This window comes from Mustela nivalis, assembly GCF_964662115.1.
Source record: "Mustela nivalis genome assembly, chromosome: 6".
Taxonomy (NCBI): domain Eukaryota; kingdom Metazoa; phylum Chordata; class Mammalia; order Carnivora; family Mustelidae; genus Mustela; species Mustela nivalis.
The window spans coordinates 101,494,025-101,516,388 of record NC_139025.1 but is presented as its reverse complement, the minus strand read 5'-3'; the positions used below and the strand labels follow the sequence as shown (position 1 = coordinate 101,516,388).

The 22,364-nt window shown below is 53.0% G+C and overlaps 1 protein-coding gene across 7 annotated transcripts in view; it reads right to left on the bottom strand.

The window, feature by feature from the left end:
• Positions 1-22,364, bottom strand: part of IGDCC3 (immunoglobulin superfamily DCC subclass member 3) — a 42,931-nt gene that overhangs the window by 8,431 nt on the left and 12,136 nt on the right. For all 7 annotated transcript variants that reach the window (XR_014313381.1, XM_082737089.1, XM_082737090.1 and 4 more), the window contains exon 3: positions 162-306. Coding sequence is in view for 6 of the 7 variants with exons in the window: in XM_082737089.1 (XP_082593215.1) it covers positions 162-306 (145 nt within the window). In the remaining variant the exon portion in view is untranslated. The remainder of the gene's footprint in view (positions 1-161; positions 307-22,364) is intronic.

Genomic DNA, 22,364 nt, shown 5'->3' with positions numbered 1-22,364 from the left:
TTGACAACAACCACGCACAGTCTTCATGGCTCAATCGACCAGCCTTGAATCTGGGCCGTGCTGGCCACCCAGACACTTGATCTCAACATGGCTGCAGAAGCACCACCCTGGAGGCTGCCCGCCTCTCCGTCTTCCCTCTAGTTCTCCCACGAATACCTTACCTCTCGTTGTCCGTGTCAATGGGGACTCTGTTCTTCTCCCACGTGATCAGGGGTTTGGGAAGCCCATGGATTTGGCACTGGAAGCGGGCCACACCACCCTCCTCTCCCACGGTGGCCTGGGGATGCACGTGGAAGTCCGACATGGCTGGTGAAAAGGAAGGACGTGTGTATGGAAGAGGCACACTGCTGAGGGGCCAGGGGCAGAGGGGTGGGGGGGGGTCACAGTCCCATGTTCTGGAGCCTTGGACCTCACCGCCCCCCGCACCCCGGGGAGGGGGGCTGGGAGTTTTCCTGGAGCTGGCAGACACGGGGCAAAGGCTTGGGGCAGGGAGGACACACCATCACTGACCCTGCCTCCCATCAGAAGAGGCATCTCCCCTGGTATATGGCTGGGACATGCTGAGAAAGGTCTGGACAAAGTGTCAGACAACAAGCCTCTAACAAGGAGATCTTGGGCTGGCGATCCACAAAGTCCCTGTTCCCAAGTCCTACTCCCACTGTTTCAGCTGCTTTCAGATGTATCTTTATGAACTCCCCCTAAGGCATCAAAGGCCTGGGTATTATGCTGCCTGGTTTACAGAATAGGAAATGGAGGTCCAGAGAGGGGAAGTGGTTAGTCCCACGGTGCCCAGCGGTGACACCAGTCATCAGACCCTGCTTACCAGCACCCAGCAGCCCCCCCGCCCTTTTTTTTTGCCTTTCCTCAGCAGCCCCATCCCCAGCTCTGGATCCACAGCGTCAGGATGCACCCCAAGAGGGTGAGAGGGTGGTATATCCATCCAAGGTGACAGCCTCTCAGAATACTGTCAGACCTACAATCTGCATTTCAATGTGTCATAAATATTCAGGGACTCCCCTCCCCACCTTTTGGGGATCTGAACTGCTTGAACTCTGGTCTGAAGAGGCTGGGCCAGAGGGGCTATGGTGCACCCCCCCACACACCCCACTTTTAGGCTAGTTAAGTGTCCCTACCCACCCTCATTCCCACCCATCCCCCACCCACCCCCCACCCCGCAGCCCAGGGAAGGTGCCCCTCCCACGCGGGTTCCCAGCTTCAGCATTGGGGCTGCGATTTCATTAAAATCCACTTTGCTTCAAGTGCGGGAAGGCAGCTCACCATCTGTCCAGGCAGGCAGCCCCTCCCCTCCGGCACTCCATCAACTGGGACAGTTGTCCCCTCCCAGAAGGAGCCCTCCCCTGACAGCAGCAGCACTGAGGGCACTGGAGCCCATCCTGGTTCCTACCCCTGGCTCACTGGTGAGGGTGGGCACACCCCATCTCAGGTCCCCTCAATCCCCCCGCTTGTTCTGGACTCCAGGGCAGCCCCCAAAGGCTGAGCCTTTGTGCCCTTCTTCTCAGAGTCTCTCGGGACTGACTCTTCTGAGGCGCATTCTCCAACTCATTTGCATGCGGTTCATTAAATATAAACATGCATAAACCCCCGCCCGGCCTCCTCCTCCTCCTCAGTCGCGGCCTCCTGGGAGTGCAGCTGATGGGTGTGAGCAGCTCCTTGTACACGTGTGCAGGGCTGTGTTTTCTGGGAGGACGTGGCTGCCCACATATCTGGTCAGCGTGTCCAGGATATGCGGGGGGGGTTTGTAGATCTCAGCTCCCATGTCCCTTTATAAAGTGTGCTTGGGGGAGGGGGCCCTGTCGGAGCAGGAGGTGGGGGCAAGTACCCTGCTGGTGTCCCCATCAGACTTGGTGAGGGGGTCCCTGGAGAGCACTGTGAGGTCAGCTTGCCCTGTCTTGGGCCAAAGGCTGTGTTTGGTCAGTCCTGGGGCTTGCGACAGGGGGACTGAGGCCCTGCTGGGTGCCCTCTACCACCTCTAGGCCTCAGCCTCCAGGAGGGCAGGGCTGGACATGGGCCTCGAGCGTGGAGAGGGCACCCAGGCTCCTGACTTGGCTGCCTGTACGCCCAGGGCTCTGCCCATTCAGGAGCCAGGGAGCAGCCTGCCCCCTCCTCGCTCCAGCTGGAGAGAGGCTCCAAGTCCCCCAGGGATCTGGGGCGGGGCCTGATGGCTCTGCTGACTACAGATGCCGGCTTATTAAGGAACCGGCTCCTTTTGTGTTGCTAGCCCCAGCCTGGGCTCCCTGGGGGCGCCTGGAGTGAGAAGCCGGGGAGGAGAGGACTAGGGCTAGAGCTGCTGCTTCACAGGGTGCTGGGGATGGAGAAAAATCTGGCCTCCACCGTCTCACCCCTTCCTCCTCCCCCCAAAACCAAACAAGGACAACAGCACGGGCTGAGTATGTGGCGGAGGAAAACGCTCAAGCAGGAAGTGGTCACAGGTAAGAAGCCAGCCCAGGACCCTTCACACAGTGGACAACAGGATTCCTAACGGTCCCCTGGGGTCCCCTGGATGCAGCTGAGCCCCCTCTGCCCAGGGCTCTCCCCATTTCCCTCCCAGCAGAGCCGCCCCCCTGCGGTCCCTCCCTATCAACGCTACTAACTGCGGCTCTCCCTCCCCACCAACATGTCCTCAAAGGGCAGCTTTGCCTTTAAAAGTACCTGAGAAGCACGAATCTGAAAGCCAACCCCTTCGTTTTCTGGAGGGGTCACTGAGCGCAGGCCCTCTGCAGGGGTCCCTTAATTCTCCAGCAACTTTGTCACTTTGTCACTCTCCAAGGGCAGGCAACCCCAGGGTGGACTGCAGTTCAGACCAGCCTCTTCTCTTGGGTTGGGGGTTGGCACCATGTTGCAGGGGGAGGGAAGAGAAGGAGCCTCAGCAAGACGGTCTCTCCGTCCCACCCCTGGCTACACAGATGTGGCCTGGGAGAGGTGGCTGCAGTAGGAGGGGGTGCTCTTCTTGATTTGAGGCTCCTTCTTGCTTCCCCTTCCTCACCCCCCTGCCCAGCCCTCCAGGCAGCCCTGTCTATTCCTTAGATGTCCAAGGGGGGTTGCCCTGAGACAGGGGTGGCAGCGGTCCACTCATCTGTAAACGAAGGGCCCTTCCAACCAGGACTCTCACTGCCTCCAGAAACAGGCTCTTGTCCACATCCACAATCCTGCATTCACCCCTCGTTCACAGGCAATTTTTTTTTTCTTTAGCAAGTGGGAGAAAGATTCTAGGGGCCACTTGGGCCTCCTCCCATCTCTCAGGGTGGGGCCAGTTTGGTTCACAAGTCTGTCTGTTTAGCCATCAGAGAAATTCAAATCAAAACCACATTGTTACCACCTTCCACCAGTTAGAATGGCAAAACTCAACAAGGCAAGAAACAAGTGATGGAGAGGTTGTGGAGAAAGGGGAACCCTCTTCTTACACTGTCGGTGTAATGCAAGTTGGTGCGGCCACTTTGGAAAAGTGTGGAGATTCCTTAAGAAATTAAAAATAGAGCTCCCCCCCCCCAAAAAAAAATAGAGCTTCCCTATGACCCTGCGATTGCACTCCTGGGTATTTACCCCAAAGATACAGATGTAGTGAAAAGAAAGTCCACATGTACCCCAATGTTCATAGCAGCAATGGCCATAATAGCTGAACTGTGGAAGGAGCTGAGATGCCCTTCAACAGATGAATGGATAAAGATGAAGTTCATAAGCACAACGGAATATTACTCAGCCATCAGAAAGGATGAATACCCAACTTTTACTTCAACATGAATAGGACAGGAGATTACGCTAAGTGAAATAAGTCAAGCAGAGAAAGTCAATTATCGTATGATCTTACTTCTTTGTGGAACATAAGGAATAGCATGGAGGACAGTAGGAGACAGGGAAAATAAAGGAGGAGAAATTGGAGTGGGAGACGAACTATGAGAGACTATGGACTCCAGGAAACAAACGGAGGGTTTTAGAAGGGAGGGGGGTGGGGGCTGGGTGAGCCTGGTGATGGGTATTAAGGAGGGCACGGACTGCATGGAGCACTGGGTGTTACACACAAACAAAGAATCATGGAACACTACATCAAAAACTAACGACATACTGTATGGTGACTAACATAACCAAAAAACCCAACAAGTTTGTTTTTGCCCTGGCTGCTGCTAGCAGGCCACAGAGTCAGAGGGAAGATGTCCTTCGCCAGGTCTCTCTGGGGAGAGGATTTCCGGGCAACCATGGGCACAAGGGCCTGAGGACAGGACCTCTGAGCATGCTGAATCCTGAACCACTCATCCTGGAGACCACAGTGTGACTGGTAAGGGGATGCACAGGCCGCTGTTGTAGCGTTGTGTCCATGCCTGGTGTGCGTGAGGGTGCTGCTGTGACATGTGGCTGTTGATGCTTTTGGTTAGGCAGGGACTATTTTGGGTCCCTCATTTCAGGCCAGGTAATGGGAGGGGTCATGGGCATTGGCTGGAGCCCTTCTGGTGTGAGGGCTAGAGTGACAGGGAGGACAAAGGCCTGCTTGGGGGCCACCGTGGAGAAAATACCTCTGTCCCCCCACAGTGTGGGAAGGACTCTCCCAGTCCCACCCTGCCCCAACCATGGGTACAGCCAGGCGGTGGGGCAAGGTGGGCAGAGAGAGCCCAACAGTCCACGGGGCTGGAAGGGAGCAGGAACAGGCAGGAAACAGCTCCTGGACACCCCCTATAAATCACCCAAGGGGAGGGGGTCTCCTGAGAGCCAGATCTAGACCAGCTCAGGGAGGGGAGGGAGGACTTGCCTCCTGGTCCAGGACCTCTGGTGAGGTCAGGTCTGGATCTGATTAGACAGGCTCCAGGGGGACGCTGGGGGGCAGGGAAGGGTCGAGGCAGAGTGCTGGGAAGGAAGCTGGCAGCAACCCCCAAGCCGGGCCTCCCACTCTTGGACTACTGCCACACTCCTATCCGATGTATGATGACAAAAGGATCAGCGGGCATGTTAGGATAGAGGGTGCAAAACACACCCTTTGCAGAAGCCAGTGGCACTGGGGGCCTGAGACACCAACTCCCGCCCTCGTCCCCCACACCCAGCCAGCTATTCAAGAGAAACAACCACAATCTACAGGCGCCTCCAGAGGCCACCAAAGCCATCCCTTCCTCTTATCTGTTCCCACAGAGGATCAGGGACACCTGGATGCCTGGCCCTTCCTCAGACAGCTCAGGTGATCATCCTGTTTTTCCTTACACCACAGACATGTCTGAGTCCCCTCTGCTTCTACCCACCAGCCCTCAATGTCCCCTCTAGAGTCACATTTTCCAATATAGCAGCCAGCTATTAAGTGCTTGAAATGTGGCCAGTCCACACTGAGATGGGCTATAAGTGAAAAACACGCATTGGATTTCAAAGATTTAGTATAAAATAAAAAGACACTAAGCATAAAGGAAAGGCCAATCAAAACCTTTATGTAATGAGATACTACCTCACACCCATTAGGATAGCTACTGTCAAAGCAAAAACAGAAACAAAAAAAGAACAAAACCCCTGAAGATAACAAGTGTTGGCAAGGATATGGAGAAATCGGAACCCTTGTGTGCACTACTGGTGGGGAAGCAAAATGGCACAGCCATAATGGGAAACAGTGTATGGCGGGTCTTCAAAAAATAAATAGTTATCATGGGATCCAACAATCGCACCTCCCTGTATAGACAAGGATATAAATAAAGAATTAAACACAGGGTCTCAAAGAGACAGTTGTAAAACACAGAAGTTTTATTTGTAACAGCTGAAAAGGTGGGGGCAACCCACGTGTCCATCAATGGACGAGAGAATCAACACCATGTGGTATGTACATACAAAGGAGTATTATTCTGCCTAAAAAGGAAGACATTCTGACACATGCTACGACGTGGATGAACTTGGAGGACATTATGCTAAGTGAAATAACCCAGACACAAAAGACACTGCATGATTCCACTTAGATGAGGCATTTAGAGTAGCACCCTCCTAGACACACAAAGCCAAGTGGTGGCTGCCAAGGCCTGGAGGAAGGGGGAAATGGGAGCAGTTGTTTCATGGAAATGGAGTTTTACTTTCGGAAGGTGAATTCTGGAGATGGATGGTAGCGATGGTTCACATAATAACATGAAGGTACTTAATGCCACTGAACTGCACCCTTAAAAAAATGGTTATGACAGTAAATTTTAGGGGTGCCAGGGTGGCTCAGTCAGTTAGGTGTCCGACTCCTGATTTTGGCTCAGACTGTGATCTCAGGATGATGAGACTGAACCCTGAATTGGGCTATGCACTGGGCATGAAGCGTGCTTGAGACTCTCCTCCTCCCTCTGTCCCTCCCTGCCTCCACCCCCCTGCTCAAACAATGCACTCTCTAAAATTTAAAAAAAAAAAAATTTAAAAATCAGTAAATTTTATGTGTATTTTACCACAACTTGAAAATTGGAAAAATAATTGTAATTGATAGTATTAATTAATAATTTAAAATACTGGGGCTCATTGGTGGCTCAGTCATTAAGCATCTGCCTTCGGCTCAGGTCATGATCCCAGGGTCCTGGGATCGACCCTCAGAGTGTCAGTCTGGGGCTTCCTGCTCAGCAGGGATCCTGCTTCTCCCTCTGCCTGCTGCTCCCCCTGCTTGTGCTTGTGTGTTCTTTCTCTGTCAAATACATGAAATCTTTATTTGTAAAGATTTTACTTATTTGTCAGAGAGAGAGAGAGAGAGAGCACATAAGCAGGGTGAGCGCCATGCAGAGGGAGAAGCAGGATCCCTGCTGAGCAGGGAGCCTAAGACTCAGGGCTCCGTTCCAGGACCTGGCATCACAAACTGAGCCGAAGGCAGATGCTTAGCCTGACTGAACCACCCAGGTGTCCCATAAACAAAATCTTTAAAAAAAATGAAATACTGATTACAAGTTCAAATAATATATTTTCTTTAATATTTATTTATTTGACAGAGATCACAAGTAGGCAGAGAGGCAGGCAGAGAGAGAGAGGAGGAAGCAGGCTCCCCGTGGAGCAGAGAGCCCAACGCAGGGCTCGATCCCAAGACACTGGGATCATGACCTGAACCGAAGCAGACACTTTAACCCACTGAGCCACCCAGGAGCCCCTCAAATAATATTTTAAAGACCTGGTTCACAAAAATGCAAAAAACCTTATTAATAATTTAAAAATGATTATATTGGGGCACCTGGCTGGCTCACTTGATATAACATGTGACTCTTTATCCTGAGGTTGTGAGTTCAAGGCCCATGTTGGGCATAAAGATTACTTAAAAAATATATATAAATACATAATAAATAAATAAAAAAAATAATGATTATATGTTGGAATAGTAGTTTAGATATATTAAGTAAAATAAAACTGATTATTAAAATTAACTTTGCCTATTTCTTTTTTTTTTTTTTTATAAATGTGACTGGCTCTTAGAAAATTTAAAATTAGCTATGTGGTTCATATCCTATTTCCACTGGACAGTGTTGCTCTAGAAGACAAACAATTTTGTTCTTCACACAACAGCCCTTCAGATACTTGAGGTCTGGGTTGTTCCCTGAGAAACATCTTCAGAGGTAAAACACCCTTCACTCCTTCAAGCCACTTGTGATGTGAAACGACGTCCAGATGTCTTGAGCCCAGAGACCCTCCTCTAGCCAAGCTCTAGGTGGGCAAGAGTAGGGCATCTAGAAATGGCCAGAACCCGGTGGGGCTGGTCTGAGCCTTTTATCACCATAGGACCTTGACCAAATTTCCTCCATGAGCCGCAGTGAGTATCCCTGTGCTGTCCAGTATGGTAGCCACTAGTCCCATGTGGCCATTTAAGTAAAAATTGTATCAAACTGAAAAATTCAGTTCCTCTGACTTACCAGCTACCCTTCAAGCACTAAAGAGCCACAGGTGGTACATTATGGGCCTTCACCAATAGAATATTTGCATCATCACAGAAAATTCCACTGGACAGTGCTGGCCTAAAACCAAGACAAGGCCTCAGACCCCCTAGCTGCCTTCTCTCTTGTTGCCCCTGCTGAGAATCCCCTTCCTCACCACCTTCAGCACTAGCTTAGCATTGCCCCCACTCCCGCCTCCCTCTGCCCTTGGCCACATGGACCCAGATGGCTGACAAGGCCCATAGTTGATCATTCCCTTGCGCTAGCACACTGTGTGACAGAGAAGGCCTCATGCAGCAAGATTTTTAGCTCCTAGTGGGGAAATAGTTGCTAAGAGCTTTTTGAGGTGGTGGGACAGTAAATGGTATGGGCTCTGGAGTCAAACAGAACTACGTTCAGAACTCAACACTGCCACTCTTAGCTGTGTGCCCTTGGGCAAGTGACGATCTCTCAGAACCTCTCTTTTTCCACTTACAAAATAGGAAGGAAAACAGCTCATGTTGCTAAGCCAATGAGATAGATCCGTAAAGTGCTTAGCACAGAGTAAACCCTTGCTAGCGGCTGCTGAGAGAAATCAGTAGAATCTTGAGTGAAAGGGAACTGAGAAGTTATGGAAAAAGATGGTGGGCTTACGGGGAGAGGGAAGAGAAGTTACCTTCTCCAAGGGGGTGGCCATCTTCCCTCAGAGAGGCTAAGGCCCAGAGAGTTAGTGGTAGGACCTCAAGTCCTCTAGAGAAGTCAATCAAGACAGAATTTGCAAGGCCTGAATGGTGAGGGGGTGTCCGTGCCAGGGGAGGGGGCAGTCAGGTGTAAACCAAGCTCAGCTTCTTCTATCTCACCGCAGCCTGGGGCTTCACAGAGGCCCCAGTAGGCGAGCTGTCAGCTGGAAGAGGCCATTGGGTAATTGAGGCCTTGATTTTTCTAGTAAAATGTTTATGAAGCCCATAAACTTGTGCCTTTATTGGCCAGGCTCATTCCGGGGCATGGATGTGGCTCTCTGAGGCACAGTTAAAGCACCTGCTGAACTCAGGCACCCGAGGGCTACTCTGGCCTCCGCCCAGACCCACCAGGCAGAGTGACCCCTGGAGGACAAGGAGGCCAGCCAAGTCCCACCTCCAATGTTCCTTACACTCCTCAAAGCACTTGTAAATGTCCTATCTCTAGATTGCACGGGAAGGAGGGAGGTGGTGGCAGAGAACCTTGAGTCCTGGGGATTTGCCACAACCCCCAGTGGGATCCTGGTCTTGTCCTTGGGGTTATCTGGCCCAGGCTCACATTCCCCTGCACTCTGTCCCCATCTCCCTACTATCTCCGTCCCCACGCTGCCCCTTTCACTCTGTTAGGGAAGAACCCCCACATTGACTGGCCATTGCCATTTGGGGTGGGGGAAAGCAGGACTTCGGAAGACTTACATTCACTTCTTCAAGCCTCCAAAAGGAAGTCCGAGAGCGACTTCAGGTCCTGAATCCCAAGAGTATGTTTTGGGGCTGCGGGTGCTTCTGGGGTTGGGTGGACCACATCTGCTTACAAACAGCCCCAGAGGACTGCAATGCAGAGGCCATGCTGGGCTTCACTGGGGGTGATTGATTCCTCTGGGCCTTTGCCTGGTGACCTTGCTCTGAGAAGCCTCTGGATCCCTTTGTCTGCCTCCTCCCCTCCTTAAGCCCGTTACCCCCTGCCTCAGCCCCGAACCCCAGCCCCTCCCACTCCAACACCAGCTCACCACGACCCCCCCAGCCCCAATTCTAACACAAAAGGCAACTTTGTCTTTCAAGTCAGCAGCCATAAATCCACATCACTCCCCTCCTGGCAGTCACCTCTGACAAATGGGGGCCTGGATGGGGAGCGGTGGGGAGCAGTGGGAGGCCAGCCTCGGCTTGGGAAAGTCCCTGCCTCCAGCTGTTGGTCCGCTGCTGTAGAGCATCGAAACTTTATGGCCTGATCTTTGATTCCAGTGGACTGTAAGGCCCGAGGCACAGATGCAGGGGGTGGGGTGGGGGCCATCTGGGGTTTCTCTGCACCTCTGCACTGGGCGTTTACAACCCCAGGGGAATAAAACCTCTCAAAGCCCTACTTGTAATGATTCTGCCCATAATTCGGGGGCTCCTGTTCTTCCTCCAGATCAAGCCCCGAGCTCCTCTTCTCTGCACCCTCCAGCCTCCAGTGGGGATGCATGTGCTGAGGGACAAGCCATGCACCTGCCTTACACATTTAGGGAAGAGGAAGGGAGACAAGTATCACCGACCCCCGCGACCACCCTACCTGTCCAACTGCTAGGATTTTGAAAGCACTACAAATATTTTGCCCTGGTTTCATCCCATATGTCAGACAGTGAGGATGTGTCCTGGTTTGGGGTGTGGGAAATAGAGTCATCTGCTGTGTTTCACGGCAGACCCATGGAGTCAACGGGAAGCATTCATTCGACAGATACGTATTGGCTGCTAATGTGTAGGAGACCATGTCCTAGTGCCACTTTCCTCCCATCCCACAGGCCCTGTCCTTAGGGGTCCCTGCCCACACTCCTAAGAAATATCAGAAGGGTGAGAGCCCAGGGCCAGGATCCCACGATCACGGTAATAACTGCTCTGCAGAAGCCACTGGGTGTCAGAGGTTACATGTGACATCGGCATAACCTGGCAGGTGGGGCCTGCTACCCCGTCTGTATCACATAAGCAGGGAGCTTATGTGATACACCCAGTGACTGATGTTACAGCAAGCATTTGAACTTGGAGCCATCTAGCTCCACACCAAGTGCTCTTTCCCTGCATCACGCCTGGGGTGGGATGGGGTGGGATGAGGCGGGCACCTGTATTCCAACGCTGCTCAGACAGGGCTGAGGATACCTGCATATGCACTTAGAGGAAAATACAACATCCTAGGCCCTTAAGGGCACCGACTCAAAGTCAGAGACGCCCCCTGGCACAGCGGGCTTCCCGCAGGACAAGTTTCCCCAAGCGTAGCTAATGCAGATAAGCACCACTATAAGATGGTGTTACCACCCCATTAATGCTCCCTGAGCCCACACGTTTCCTTAGCCCTATGAACACAAGTATATGAACAAACCCAGATGCTGGACCCAGGATAGCTCTTCCCCGAGCATTTCCGAATCAGCAATCCGGGTCACCCAGTGGCAGGGCCTGGAGCGGTGGGGCCTGGAGGGCTACTCCCACCCTCCTGGGCCTCATAAACCAGAGGAGTAATCTATTTTCCTAGTTTGGGGCAAGAGGGTAAAGCACTGTGAAATACCACGGCTTCTGTGGGATGACTGGCAGGGAGGAGTAGTTGGGAGACGAACTCAGCCCTGTTCACAACTGGATGTATGATTTTGAGAAAACCAAAGCCCCTCTCTGGGCCGGTTTCTTTCTCTAATATGAGGGAGTTGAGTGGAATGAGTTGTAAAGGCTCATCCAGTGTCCACCTTTGAGGCCTGTCTGCTTCTGAGTGCACCAGCCAGCGGTACAGCATCAGGGGCTGGGAGCCAAGTGGGGAATCCCTCTCTGCTTTAGACTTGAGAATGTCCAGGCCCAGCAGAGCCCCTCTCCACAGACTGCACGTCTCTGCCCGTGTCAGGGTCACCAATCTTCCTTATGTAAACCCGCCCAAGCCCACAACATCCTTAACTTCCCGTCGTTCTGGTCAAGACACCGGATCTCTCTCACCTCCCGGAAGGGCGTCTGGTTAGGCAGCCCAGGCTGGAGCTATTAAGTAAATTGCTTTCACATGACCACGAGGACAACTCCACAAAAACAGACACTTCCCCCAGATTTCCAGAGTCATATATTAGGATCTGTAGGGATGAATGCTGCAGGGGTCGGGTAATGGACGGGTGACCATGACCCCAATCACGCCTGCCTCTGTCACAGACTTCCTACGTGGCCTTCCAATATTGACCTTAGTTTTCTCATCTGTAAAATGGCAGTGGGGCAGGACAGACAAGATCATCTCTAAGGCCCATACTAATATTAAGATTCTAGGATAACACTGGGTAAAGTTGTCCCCTCTGCATCCATGAAAGGATGCTTTCCTATTCTCACACCTTGATTCGATGTTGCTTTTTTGTTTCACAGCTCTACAGAATCTGTTGGCTCAACACCAAACCACAATAGATTAAGGCCTGCAGGTCCCCTACCCCAACAATATTCCAGAATAAGCCTTATCTGTTTGGGGGAAGAGGGAGGATTATATTCCATAAGAGGATTACAGAGTTTCTTGGTTGGTATGGGGCTGTCAACTCTGGGAAATAGACTTATTTGCCCTCTAGTTGTCAGAGGTCTTCCAAAGCCTAGGAACCATCTTCCACAAAGGGTTTCAAAAGCTTTCCCATAAAATTCAAAGGAGTCACCACATGTACCCACACCCCTAACCTCTTCCTTTCCCTCTCTTACTAATCATCATGCACCAGCTGCCAAGCTATAAACAAGCCAGTGGGCCACTGCCCCATCCTTCTCCCTGTCTCCCCCAACTAACTGGTCACCAAATCCTGATGCATTGTCTCTCTTGCATCCCACTGCCTTGGCTTATTACTCTCAGGTGTTTCTGTAATAGCTTCCCCTCTCAAGCCTTCCCACTTGCAGCCTGCTCTCCCTCTTCTTCCCGCATCCCAAAGCCATAATTATCTTCCTAACTATCCAATATGACCCATAAACACCTTTGGTGGTTCTCCATTGCCTTGAATCAAAGCACTTTCCTTGGGATGCCATTTGATGTCTTTATAATTAGATCATGTTTCATCTTTCTGGCCTCGAAAGCAGGCTAATTCTGCCTTCATGTGGTTTGTACTCTGACCGTGTGAGACAAGCTTGCCTTCCCTGGACATATTATAATGCTCACACTTCTATTTCTTTACTTCTGCTGTCCCCTGTGCCTGGGACACTTTGCTCCTTTCTCTAGCTGCAGCCCCAACGTCCACATCTCCCAAAGGAGGCAGAATTAATTGTGCCTCTCTCCTTGTCCTCACCTGTATTACAGTCATTGTTCACACATCAATCTACCTTCTAGCCATGAGTTCCTTACTGGCAGAGAACAGTACGGTACCTTTCCACCTTGAGTACCTAGAACAAACACTAGGTAAGAAATAAGTGCTCACAAATTATTTCCTGAATGCTGACTTTAAGAATCATATGGCTTGGGGGGTCCCTCCCCAATCATCCTCTCTTCCACACAAGTCCCCACCCCACCACAATCCAGCGTCTGTTCTGGGGCAGGTTACTCATCTACGGGAGTCCCAGCTTCTGCAATGAAAATGAATGAAGCAGTTAGGCTGGGCCACCGTTCTCACACCAGGAGGCTCGCTAGATGCAGATTTCTGGACTCCAATGCCTAGATGGAGAGCCTTTGGTCAGGCGCTGGCGCTCAGAAATCTTTCTCTCTCTTAAAGCTCACAGGGTGTCTCAAATGCACAGCCCGGATTGGGAACCCCTGGTCTGGCAGGTCCTTGAGAATCTGATCTCCTCTAAGGTTCCAGCATCCCAGGAGGGCAGATTCGCAGCCACCACCCCCCACCCCCGCAGCTTTGCTGGAGACTGGCTGATCCCCGCGGTGTGACTGAGATGCCACGAAGCGCAGAGCGGGCGGCGGGCGGGTAGACTGGCGTGCGGGAGTCCGGCCCCTGCGGGGCCCCAGGCTCAGTCCCCGGGACGGCGGGCGGGGTCAGCGCCCCAAGCCTGGGGCCCTGAGAGCCGCTCTCTCGGCGGCAGGAGTAAGTGGGACCATCTGCTCCTCTCCTCGGAGGTCAGCGCTTTGTGTCAAGCTCCCATCCCCCTCGCTCCTCCCCCGACCCCCCCCCCCGCGCCCACCCCCGTGCCCTCTGACTCCCGGGACTCAAAAGAAAGAAGCCCTCGAGGTGGTGATGAAAGTGGCAGTGTGATGGGGAGCGACAGTGGCCGCCGAGCTCGGGGTGCGAGCAGCCCGGGCAGGCGGCGGCGGGCGCAGGCCGGGCCGCGAGGAGCGCGGGGTCCCGAGCGCAGCGGCCCGGGGCCGGGCGGGCGGGCGGCTCCCGAGGGAGGCAGCGCCGGTTCCCACAGCCGGCCGGGCCGCCGGGCCCCTTTGAAGTGGCCGCAGCTGCACACCCCGACCCGCCGCTAATCCCCGCGGGGCGGGCGCCCTCGCCCCCCCGCATAGCGGTAGTGTCCGCGCTGAATGGCGCTGGCTAATTACCTCGCTCGCACCGCCGCGGGTGAATGAGAGAATCCGGCATTGTGCGCGGCGAATGGAGAAAATAAGACAGCCATTGTCCTCGCACGCCAAACGAGGGTTTGATGTCGCTGGGGCGAGCGAGGCACCATTTCCCGCCGCCCCCTCCCCCCGCGGCGGCGCAAATTCCCCAGCTGGGCCCGGCCCCCGCGGCCAAGGGGAAACTGAGGAAGCCGCGCCGGAGCAACCGCCGCCGGCTCCCTCCGGCCCCACCACCCGCTCCTCACCTGCCTTCTCCACCCGCCGGTTCTTTGGGCGCCTACTGGGTTCGCCCAGCGCTCTCCTCTGCCTCCGAAAACCAGGCTCGGCGCGGCGCCCAGCGACCTGGTTAAACGTGGTTGGGAACACGTGAGACAACCGGCGAGGAGGCCGCAGCTTCCGGGCGTCGGAGCCCAGCTGCGTGCCACCAACCCACAGGGCTGGGGGAAGTTCGGGGCATGGCTGGGAGAGAAGAGTACGGAAGGCGGGAGAGGAAGACCCGGGAAAGAAGGGGAAGGAAGAAGAGCTGCGGCGAGCCTGGACTGACGGAGGCACTGGCCTCCTCCGGGAGGAAGCTGGAAATGGTTGGAAAAGGGAGGTCTGAATTACAGAGGGTCAGGATGGGGTGCCCCAAGCACCGAGGCCACTGTTCTGATCCGGGGAGAGCGGCGGGCTGATGGGTAAGACTGCAGCTCCAACCACAGGCCGGTGGAAACCCCACTCAGCATCAGGAATCCTACTTGCTCCAGGCTATCTCCCCCCACTTTTTAAGGAGGAAAAGGGTGTAAGAGAGCTCAGCTTAGAAAGCAGAACCAAAGGCAATCAAGGTGCAGCCAGATAAGCTGATAAACACATTCTTTATGCATTCAATAGATTTTGTGGGCTACAACGGGATGCCTTCTCTTTACCATCACCACCAAATAAGGTGGGGTTTTTTGTTTGCTTGCTTGTTTTTGGTTTGTTGTTGTTTGGGTTTTGTTTTTAGAAGGGAGTTTGTTTGGGTTTTGTTTTGTTTTTAGGCAGGAGATTTCAGCTCTCAACATCAGGAAGGGTCTTATCTTTCTATCCCTGAGCCCTTAGCTCAGAGGCAGGTAGGCACAGGATAGTAGCTCTTTGAGAGCTGTTGATTTGAGAACTGAGATGCTTTAATATCCCTCAAGTCCACATATCCTTTTCCTGGAAGCATGCACTTCCTAACCCCTTCTGATGGGCTCTTAGACTCTTTCTGCCTAAAGGAAGAATGTTATACACCTGTTCCAATGCCCTTATCAAATGATAAAAGGGGCTGGTCTGTTGCTCTGATCAACAGGAGGCTGTTGGACTGAACCAGTAGCCCTCAGTTAGCACCGATGATTAGATGCTCATCGTGGCTTTCTGAGGCTGCAATCCTTTCTAATGTTTGAGTGGCCACAACTGGATTATAAACCCGTTACAGGCAACGCATAGCCAGACTCTTAAACAGGACCAACCATTTACCTACCTGTTCATCCATTTGAGAATAAAATTTGAGAATTTGAGAATAAAATTAAAGAATGGAAAACACTTGTTGAGCCAAAATTCTGCCTTGCTCCAACCAACCAACCAACCAATCATAATTAATGGTAACAAGCACTAGCTGTTAACAGTGATACAGGAAAAGCATGTTTTTAAAAGAGAGGAGATTGTAGGTATAACTCACTGTTTTTCTGACTCAATCCTGAACCAAGGTTTAATCTAACCCTGGTCTTACCCTCAGATGTGGTAATAATGTTTTTCTTTATAATTCTCCTAGTTCTGTATCTTAGAGTCTTTCTGTCCCCTCCAAAGGGTCTACAACCCTGAGGTTGCTGGGCATCACAGCACCCACCTGCTGCTGGTGAACTACTCCCCCGCTTAGGCCAATCCGCCTAGTTAGTTGATCTGCCTAGTTAATTGGTTTTGAGAACAACAAAAACAAAACCAAAGGATAATGCAGGGCTGCTGTGGATGGAGTAAATGTGGGAGGCCTGAAGCCCCCCCAGTCTGGCCTCCCTCTTTCCCCATCTCCAGCCCCTGTGCCCCTTCCACAGACTCAGGGGCTCTAAGGAATGATGCTTAAAGTCCCCTGAGTTAGAGAAAAAAAAGGATTTATCCAAGGAAACAAGACAGTTAGTAGCAGTTAACTAACTGGAATTAAAAACTTGGGGGGAAAAAAGGTAATTAGTTAGGTAGATCAAAGATCATTTTGATGACATACAGGCTACCAGCTTTACTTTAAAAGACTAAAATGACCATTCAAATAGAAACACAAATACAATTATAACTCTATGTGTGCCTTTATGGTTTGCCCAGATTTCAGTCAGAATGCCTAAATGTCTAATCCCCAGATAAATTATACTTTGTAAAATGATCCACTGTTCAAAAACCAAGAGGAGCCTCCAGGCCCAAATTAGAGACTCAATACTTTTAACTAAAAAAGTGCTTTAAAAAGAAGCCTATTTCTCTTCATATCTCTTCTTTCCCCAAACTGAACACCATAAGCACGTTTAAAAAATGCTCCATGGGTGAGAATTCTGACAGAAAGATAATGAGTATAATAACGATACTGGGCTTTTCCCCCCTTATCCATTCCCACAGCAACATGTGAATATTCACAGGAGGCTTTGTTATCATGGTTATGACTTTTTAAGATAACAGGAAGGCTGGCAGGACATGCAGGGCTAGTGTTTCTGAAGGGGATTACAGGAAGCTGGAGGGCAGAGGGACGCTTGTTCAAATGGAAACTGGCCTGGCCTGTAAGCTCTTTTCCGGGTGAGGCCACTAGTCTGGCATTCTGGGACCTTCTCCAGCTTGTCTGGGAGGGTGTCCATTCCATGCCCCCTCCTCCTGCGTGACTGAGTACTGGTAGTCACCTCTCCTGCAGTGGCAGGACCGAGGTCTGAACTTGCCAGGCCAGGCCCTTCCCATTCAGCACTAAGGAGTAGCCCCTGTAGCTCAGCTGAATCCCTCCCCTCCCCAAGGTGGCCAGTGGTGGGACCTTGGAAGTAGGATGTTTCAAGGAAGGGAACAGAATAGGGAGAGAGAGCCAGGTGCTCTTTAAGACCAGAAGAGGCTGGGATGAGAGCCCTAGGTTACAGTTACATGCAGACAGGACCACTCTCTGCTCAAAAGCTAGCGGAGAATGGCACAGGTAAAACCACACCTGTAGACCCATGAGGAATAACTTCTGATGTAACTTAGTCTGCCGTTCTCCAAACTGGGCTGTTGAGCCCCAGAGGGTAAGTAACCCCCAGCAGGCAGGAGGTATTCCTAGCCTCCCGCTTCATGTACCCACAGCTCCCCATTTGCTCACCCTCATCAGGCACCAACTCCAGGCCAAGTGCTGTGCCCAGCACTGAGGATGCCCATCAAAGCTAGCCCCTCCCCTCAAAGAGTTTGCAGACCAGTGGGGAGGGACAAGCTATATACTCATTGTCCCAGAAAGGACTGTGTACCTGGATTCGCCCCACCCCAAAACAAAGCTGGGCATAAAGTCCATAAAGAAGTATAAAGAGGGGCGCCTGGGTGGCTCAGTGGGTTAAAGTCTCTGCCTTCGGCTCAGGTCATGATCCCAGAGTCCTGGGATTGAGTCCTGGGATAGAGCCCTGCATCGGGCTCTCTGCCCCGCGGGGAGCCTGCTTCCTCCTGTCTCTCTCTCTGCCTGCCTCTCTGCCTACCTGTGATCTCTGTCTGTTAAATAAATAAATAAAATCTTTTTTTAAAAAAGGCACAAAGAATGCTTCTTTAATTGATGTAATAAAAACTACATCATTTTATTTCAAGAAAGCCTTGATCCCATCAGTGTTACACTTACCGGCTTACTTGCAATGATCTTGATTTTTGCCACAGTTTGATGGGAAAATTACTGATTTGAGAAGCCAAACCAGAAACACAGCAGAGCAGGGATATCAAAGAGGCTCAATCGTGAGGCTCATTCGACGTGAAATTACTGGTGAGCTGACATAATGGAATCAAGAATATTCTAATCCAATCTGCAAGGGAGACTAAATTAGGGCTTCTCTGAGGTGCTTGAGGTTTGAAATACAATTTCAAGAGACCTCAAAAAATTAGGGTGAAAGAAATTGCTGCAGAAAGAGGGGGATGTTCCAGATAAGCCAGGTTGTTGGGGGGAAAAAACCCAAAAGGGGGGCAGTGAGGAAAAAAACAAACCAGATGTGAAGATGGCAAAAAAAGATCCGAGAATTGTTTGTCTGGATTTCAATTCCCTAAGATCGTGGCTCTGAGCAGTAGCCCAAATCCCATTTTGCCAATCAGCATGTTGAAAAGAACATCACACCCCTTCTGTCCCAGCTCTGTATACCCAGAACTTGGGGGCAATGCCCTCTCTTCTGGACCTGTTTCCGCAGCAGGGATATGAGAAACGTGGCCAGGAGGCTGAGGAACAGGGGAAAGTAGGATCAGGGTGAATGAGCAACGCCTGGAGAGCTCCCCGACTCCCCATTCCTGTCTGACTTGGGGTTAGAACACCCCCAAGCACCCATCCTAATGTTCAAGTCTGTCCTTCCGTAAAGGCTCTGGGACCCTCTCTGCTTCCTTTGCCCCTAGAGGTGGCCTGCTTAAAGATTTGCCCACAAACTTTGGTCTAGCTCTAGCCCGGGGTCAGAAATCCCTGGCCTACAACCCCAAGCCAACGGGGAGGAGGCCTTGGGACCTCCAGCCCTCCGCTCTCACGCTCCATCTTCCTGCCCCAGACCAGTTCCAGGCCCCAGGTTGGCAGGGGTGAGTCCCTAAGTTACCAGGTAAAATGTCCCTTCCCACGTGGCCAGCGCAGCCCTGGGGGGTAGTGCCCCCGGCCCAGGCACCAAGTCCAGGAAGTGAGAACAGCCGGACACTCACAGACAGCGTACACTCACACACTTGCACACGCACACACGTCGTCCCTCACACCCACACAGACGCATGAGGCACGGGGCCTCGGCGGCCAGCGACTGGGCGGCGCGGGGTTAATTGAATGCACATTGATTCTGCCGCCCGCCTGGCCCGCCAGGCCCGGCCTGGGCGAGAGGCGGCCGCGCTTGGTGTCTGGGGTGGATCGTCCCTCCTCCCGCCGCGGTGACAACAAGCGGGGCCCGGGGCGGGGAGCGGAGCCCCGGCTGTGGCGCGCGCCCTCGGGAACGCGGCGGGGACGGCCCGCAGTACGGGGACGTGGGACACGTGCACGACTGGCCGGGGCCGAGGGTGAGCTAAGGCGAGTGAGAACCGCGGGGAAGCTTTTCTGCCAAACTTTGATCCTAACATTTAGAAAAGGAGGAGGCCAAGCCCAGCGCGCCAGGAGAGCCCGAGAGAGGGAGACGGAGGAGAGAGCTGGAGCGAGCCTGGAGAGGGGCGCGGAGGGGAAAGGTTGGGAGGAGGGACGCTGTGCAAGACAAAATCGAGTCAGCGCCTCCAAACCTTAGAAGGGAGAAGGGACTTGAGGAATCTTTTAATCTGGCTCTTTTCACACTACCTCCCACCTATGAGGAAACTGAGGCACTGTGAACTGACGGGTCCAAAGTCATACAGGGGTGAGTTGAACACTGACACTAGAAAATCCAGAGGTGGGATCCAGGGAGGGCACAGAAGTAAGCATGATGGTGTCTGAGTCAATCCAGGGCCCTCAATAGTGGTGGGGCCACAGGAGGTGTCCCCTCCAAGCCAGTGTAAGCCAGGTACCTCGTGAGGGGCCGGTTTCAGCTCTCCCCCTCTCTTCAGCTTCCTGCCCTGCTAACACCAAAGCCCACTAAAGTCCCAATAAAGAGCGCCAGCTGCGTGGTGGCAAGAGGATGGGGAGGTAGGACCCTACACCCCACAAATGCCTGGATCCTACTCCTTCTCTCCCCTTCAAAGACCAAGTAGGGCAGCACTCCCTCCCACTTCCCGCCAAGACAAACTGAGGCCCAGCAGCTTTGGGGGTAGGGAGCAGAAAGCTTGAACCCAGAGCTGAGCCAAGCCTCAGTTCCAGTCTGTCTGCATCTCTCACAATGGCTCTGCTCCTTGAGGGTGTCGGTCTTCTCACCACCGTCCCATGGCGAGAGCAAGTGGAGTTTTATTACAGGTGGGATCTGGGGACACATTACAGGCTGTCATTGATTTCTCCCCACAAACTTGTGCAGAGGCTTTGCAGACACAATCCCAGGTGGGAAAGGGCTTGGTTGGGAGGGGGGACATGGAGGCATGCTGGTGGCAGGCAGGGCTGCAGGCCAGAGCACATGCCCCAGGAGTTATCAGCTTCCCCAAACCAAGAGTCTTCAGGCTGGGCATGGGGGCAGGAAGCAGAACTCGCAGCAGCAGCAGCAGCAGCAGCAGCAGCAGCAGCAGCAACGGTCAGGTCTGTGGGGGGCGACTATGAGGAAACCTTGAGCACCCAGGGAAGCTGCTGGATCTCAAGAGGATGGGTTTTGTGCTTCCCAGAAGTACAATTCCCCTGTTTCTGGCTGTCACCCCAAGACCCAGTGCCTGCTTTGATCCAAGGACCCCAGCAAGAACTTCCCTCTCCCCTTGCCAGTAAGGCTCCCTGCACCCTTCCAGCATGCACAGCCTGTCCCTCCTTGCTGCGATGCTCAGGTTACCAAGAAGCCTGCTTCGTGAAGCCTGCCATCCAACTCATTGTTCAGTGGGGCCAGGAGGGCAGGGGCCCAAACCGAGACCCCTCCTCCAGGGTGGGGTGGGGGTGGATTCTCCCAGTCACCCCAGCAGACTGTAGCCTTGGGCTTCAGGAGAGAGGCATCCAACTCCAGGAGGCCTTAGGCCACCCTGCCCAGGCAAGGGGACAGCACAAGGACAATCAGCAGCTTGGTTCCTGTAGGCTGATTATGGCTCTTCTCTCCTCCTCCTCTCCCCCACCCCACAGGACCCCTGGGGAGAAGGAGCCTTCTCTAGTCACACCAGTTCCTCTCCTGTGATTTGTTCTGAATTTTCAAACAAAGAGTAATTATGACAGATGTGGAGCAATCAGCGTCATTATGCGGAAACAAGAAAGGGAAAGGGAGCTGAGGGGGCCCCATGGGGGAGGGGAACTTGTCTTTCCTCCTCGGGAAGAAGCAACTCCCACCTCCAGCGCCAGCAGCCCCGGCACCCTCTCAACTTCCTCGCCTGCCAGGAACCTGCATCCTGCACTGGGGCAGAGCAAGACTTCTCTGTGCAGAGCCTGCCAGCCTAACTGGCCCTCCACGCTGTGGGCCTCCAGCAGCAGCTCCGGGCGGGGTGGGGGTGGGGGGGGGCGTGTAGCCCATCCTGGCCCCGCTGGAAGTGGCTCCCACTTTGGCCAGGGTTCAAGGCTCTGCTCCCAACACTCCCCATCTCCACCCCGTATGTGTCAAGGTACCCAGCTCTATTTCTACGGCAGTAATTCTGATTCTGTTCTCCAGGGACTCCAGCCCCCTCTAAAGGCCCTCAGGCCATTGATCTTTGGGTCTGGCAGACCTGGGTTTAAATCCCAGCTTCCCTGCTTATACTGTGTGCCCTTGGGCAAGTTAATGAACCATCCTGGGCTTCTGTTTACTCATCTGGGACTAAATAGGACTAGTAATACCTATTAAGGGAAATGTTGTGGGAATTAAGTAAATTAACACACCAAGGCCTTAGGACAGTGCGGCCCCATATTACTAGGAAGACTTCTACTAGTTAGTTCAGTGCAAGTGCCCACACACAGGTCACCCTCGAATCACAAGGCTCAGCATCCAGTGTGCTCTGGAAACTTGGATGCCCCCGAAATATGCCGTGGATGTCAGGAGCCCACACTCAACATTTGCTGGTCAACAAATATCAAGAACCACAATCACAGATAAAGCCTAGGGCAGGGCAGGGCACAAGAAAAAGAGAAATATATGTATACATGTACCAGCTTCCCCTCGGTGCAGGTAGCACATAAAAAGACCCCTCCCCTCCCCATCCGGAGAGGCACCAGGCCCGTGAGAGAGGTGACGTGCCCAGGAGGCTCTCTTACCTGCCCAGGCTGGAGAACCAGCCATGTCCTTGGGCAGGTTACCTACTTGGAGACCCAGTTTTCAAGCCTGTAAAAGGAAAAGCTTGGACCAGATGAGCTCCAAAGCTAGTCCCTCTGCTCTGGATGCCTGTGGTCCAGCTGGAGGCTGGGAAGCCTCCAAGGTCCTAGCTAGGGGGAGATCTGCAGGGTCTTTTGCTGCAGCCTGCAACTCAGGGAAAGGGCGAGGACTCTGTTCTCTCTCACGGTGGTCTGCCCCTCCTCTCCATTTAGGTGGTCTGGTCTCCGTCTGCCCACCCTAAGGCCCTGGAGCCTCTCTTTGGTCCCCCCTTCACATTCCAATGGCCTTGGGGCAGCAGCCAGACCAGAAAGTCCAGTTCCTGCCCATTATCACTGCT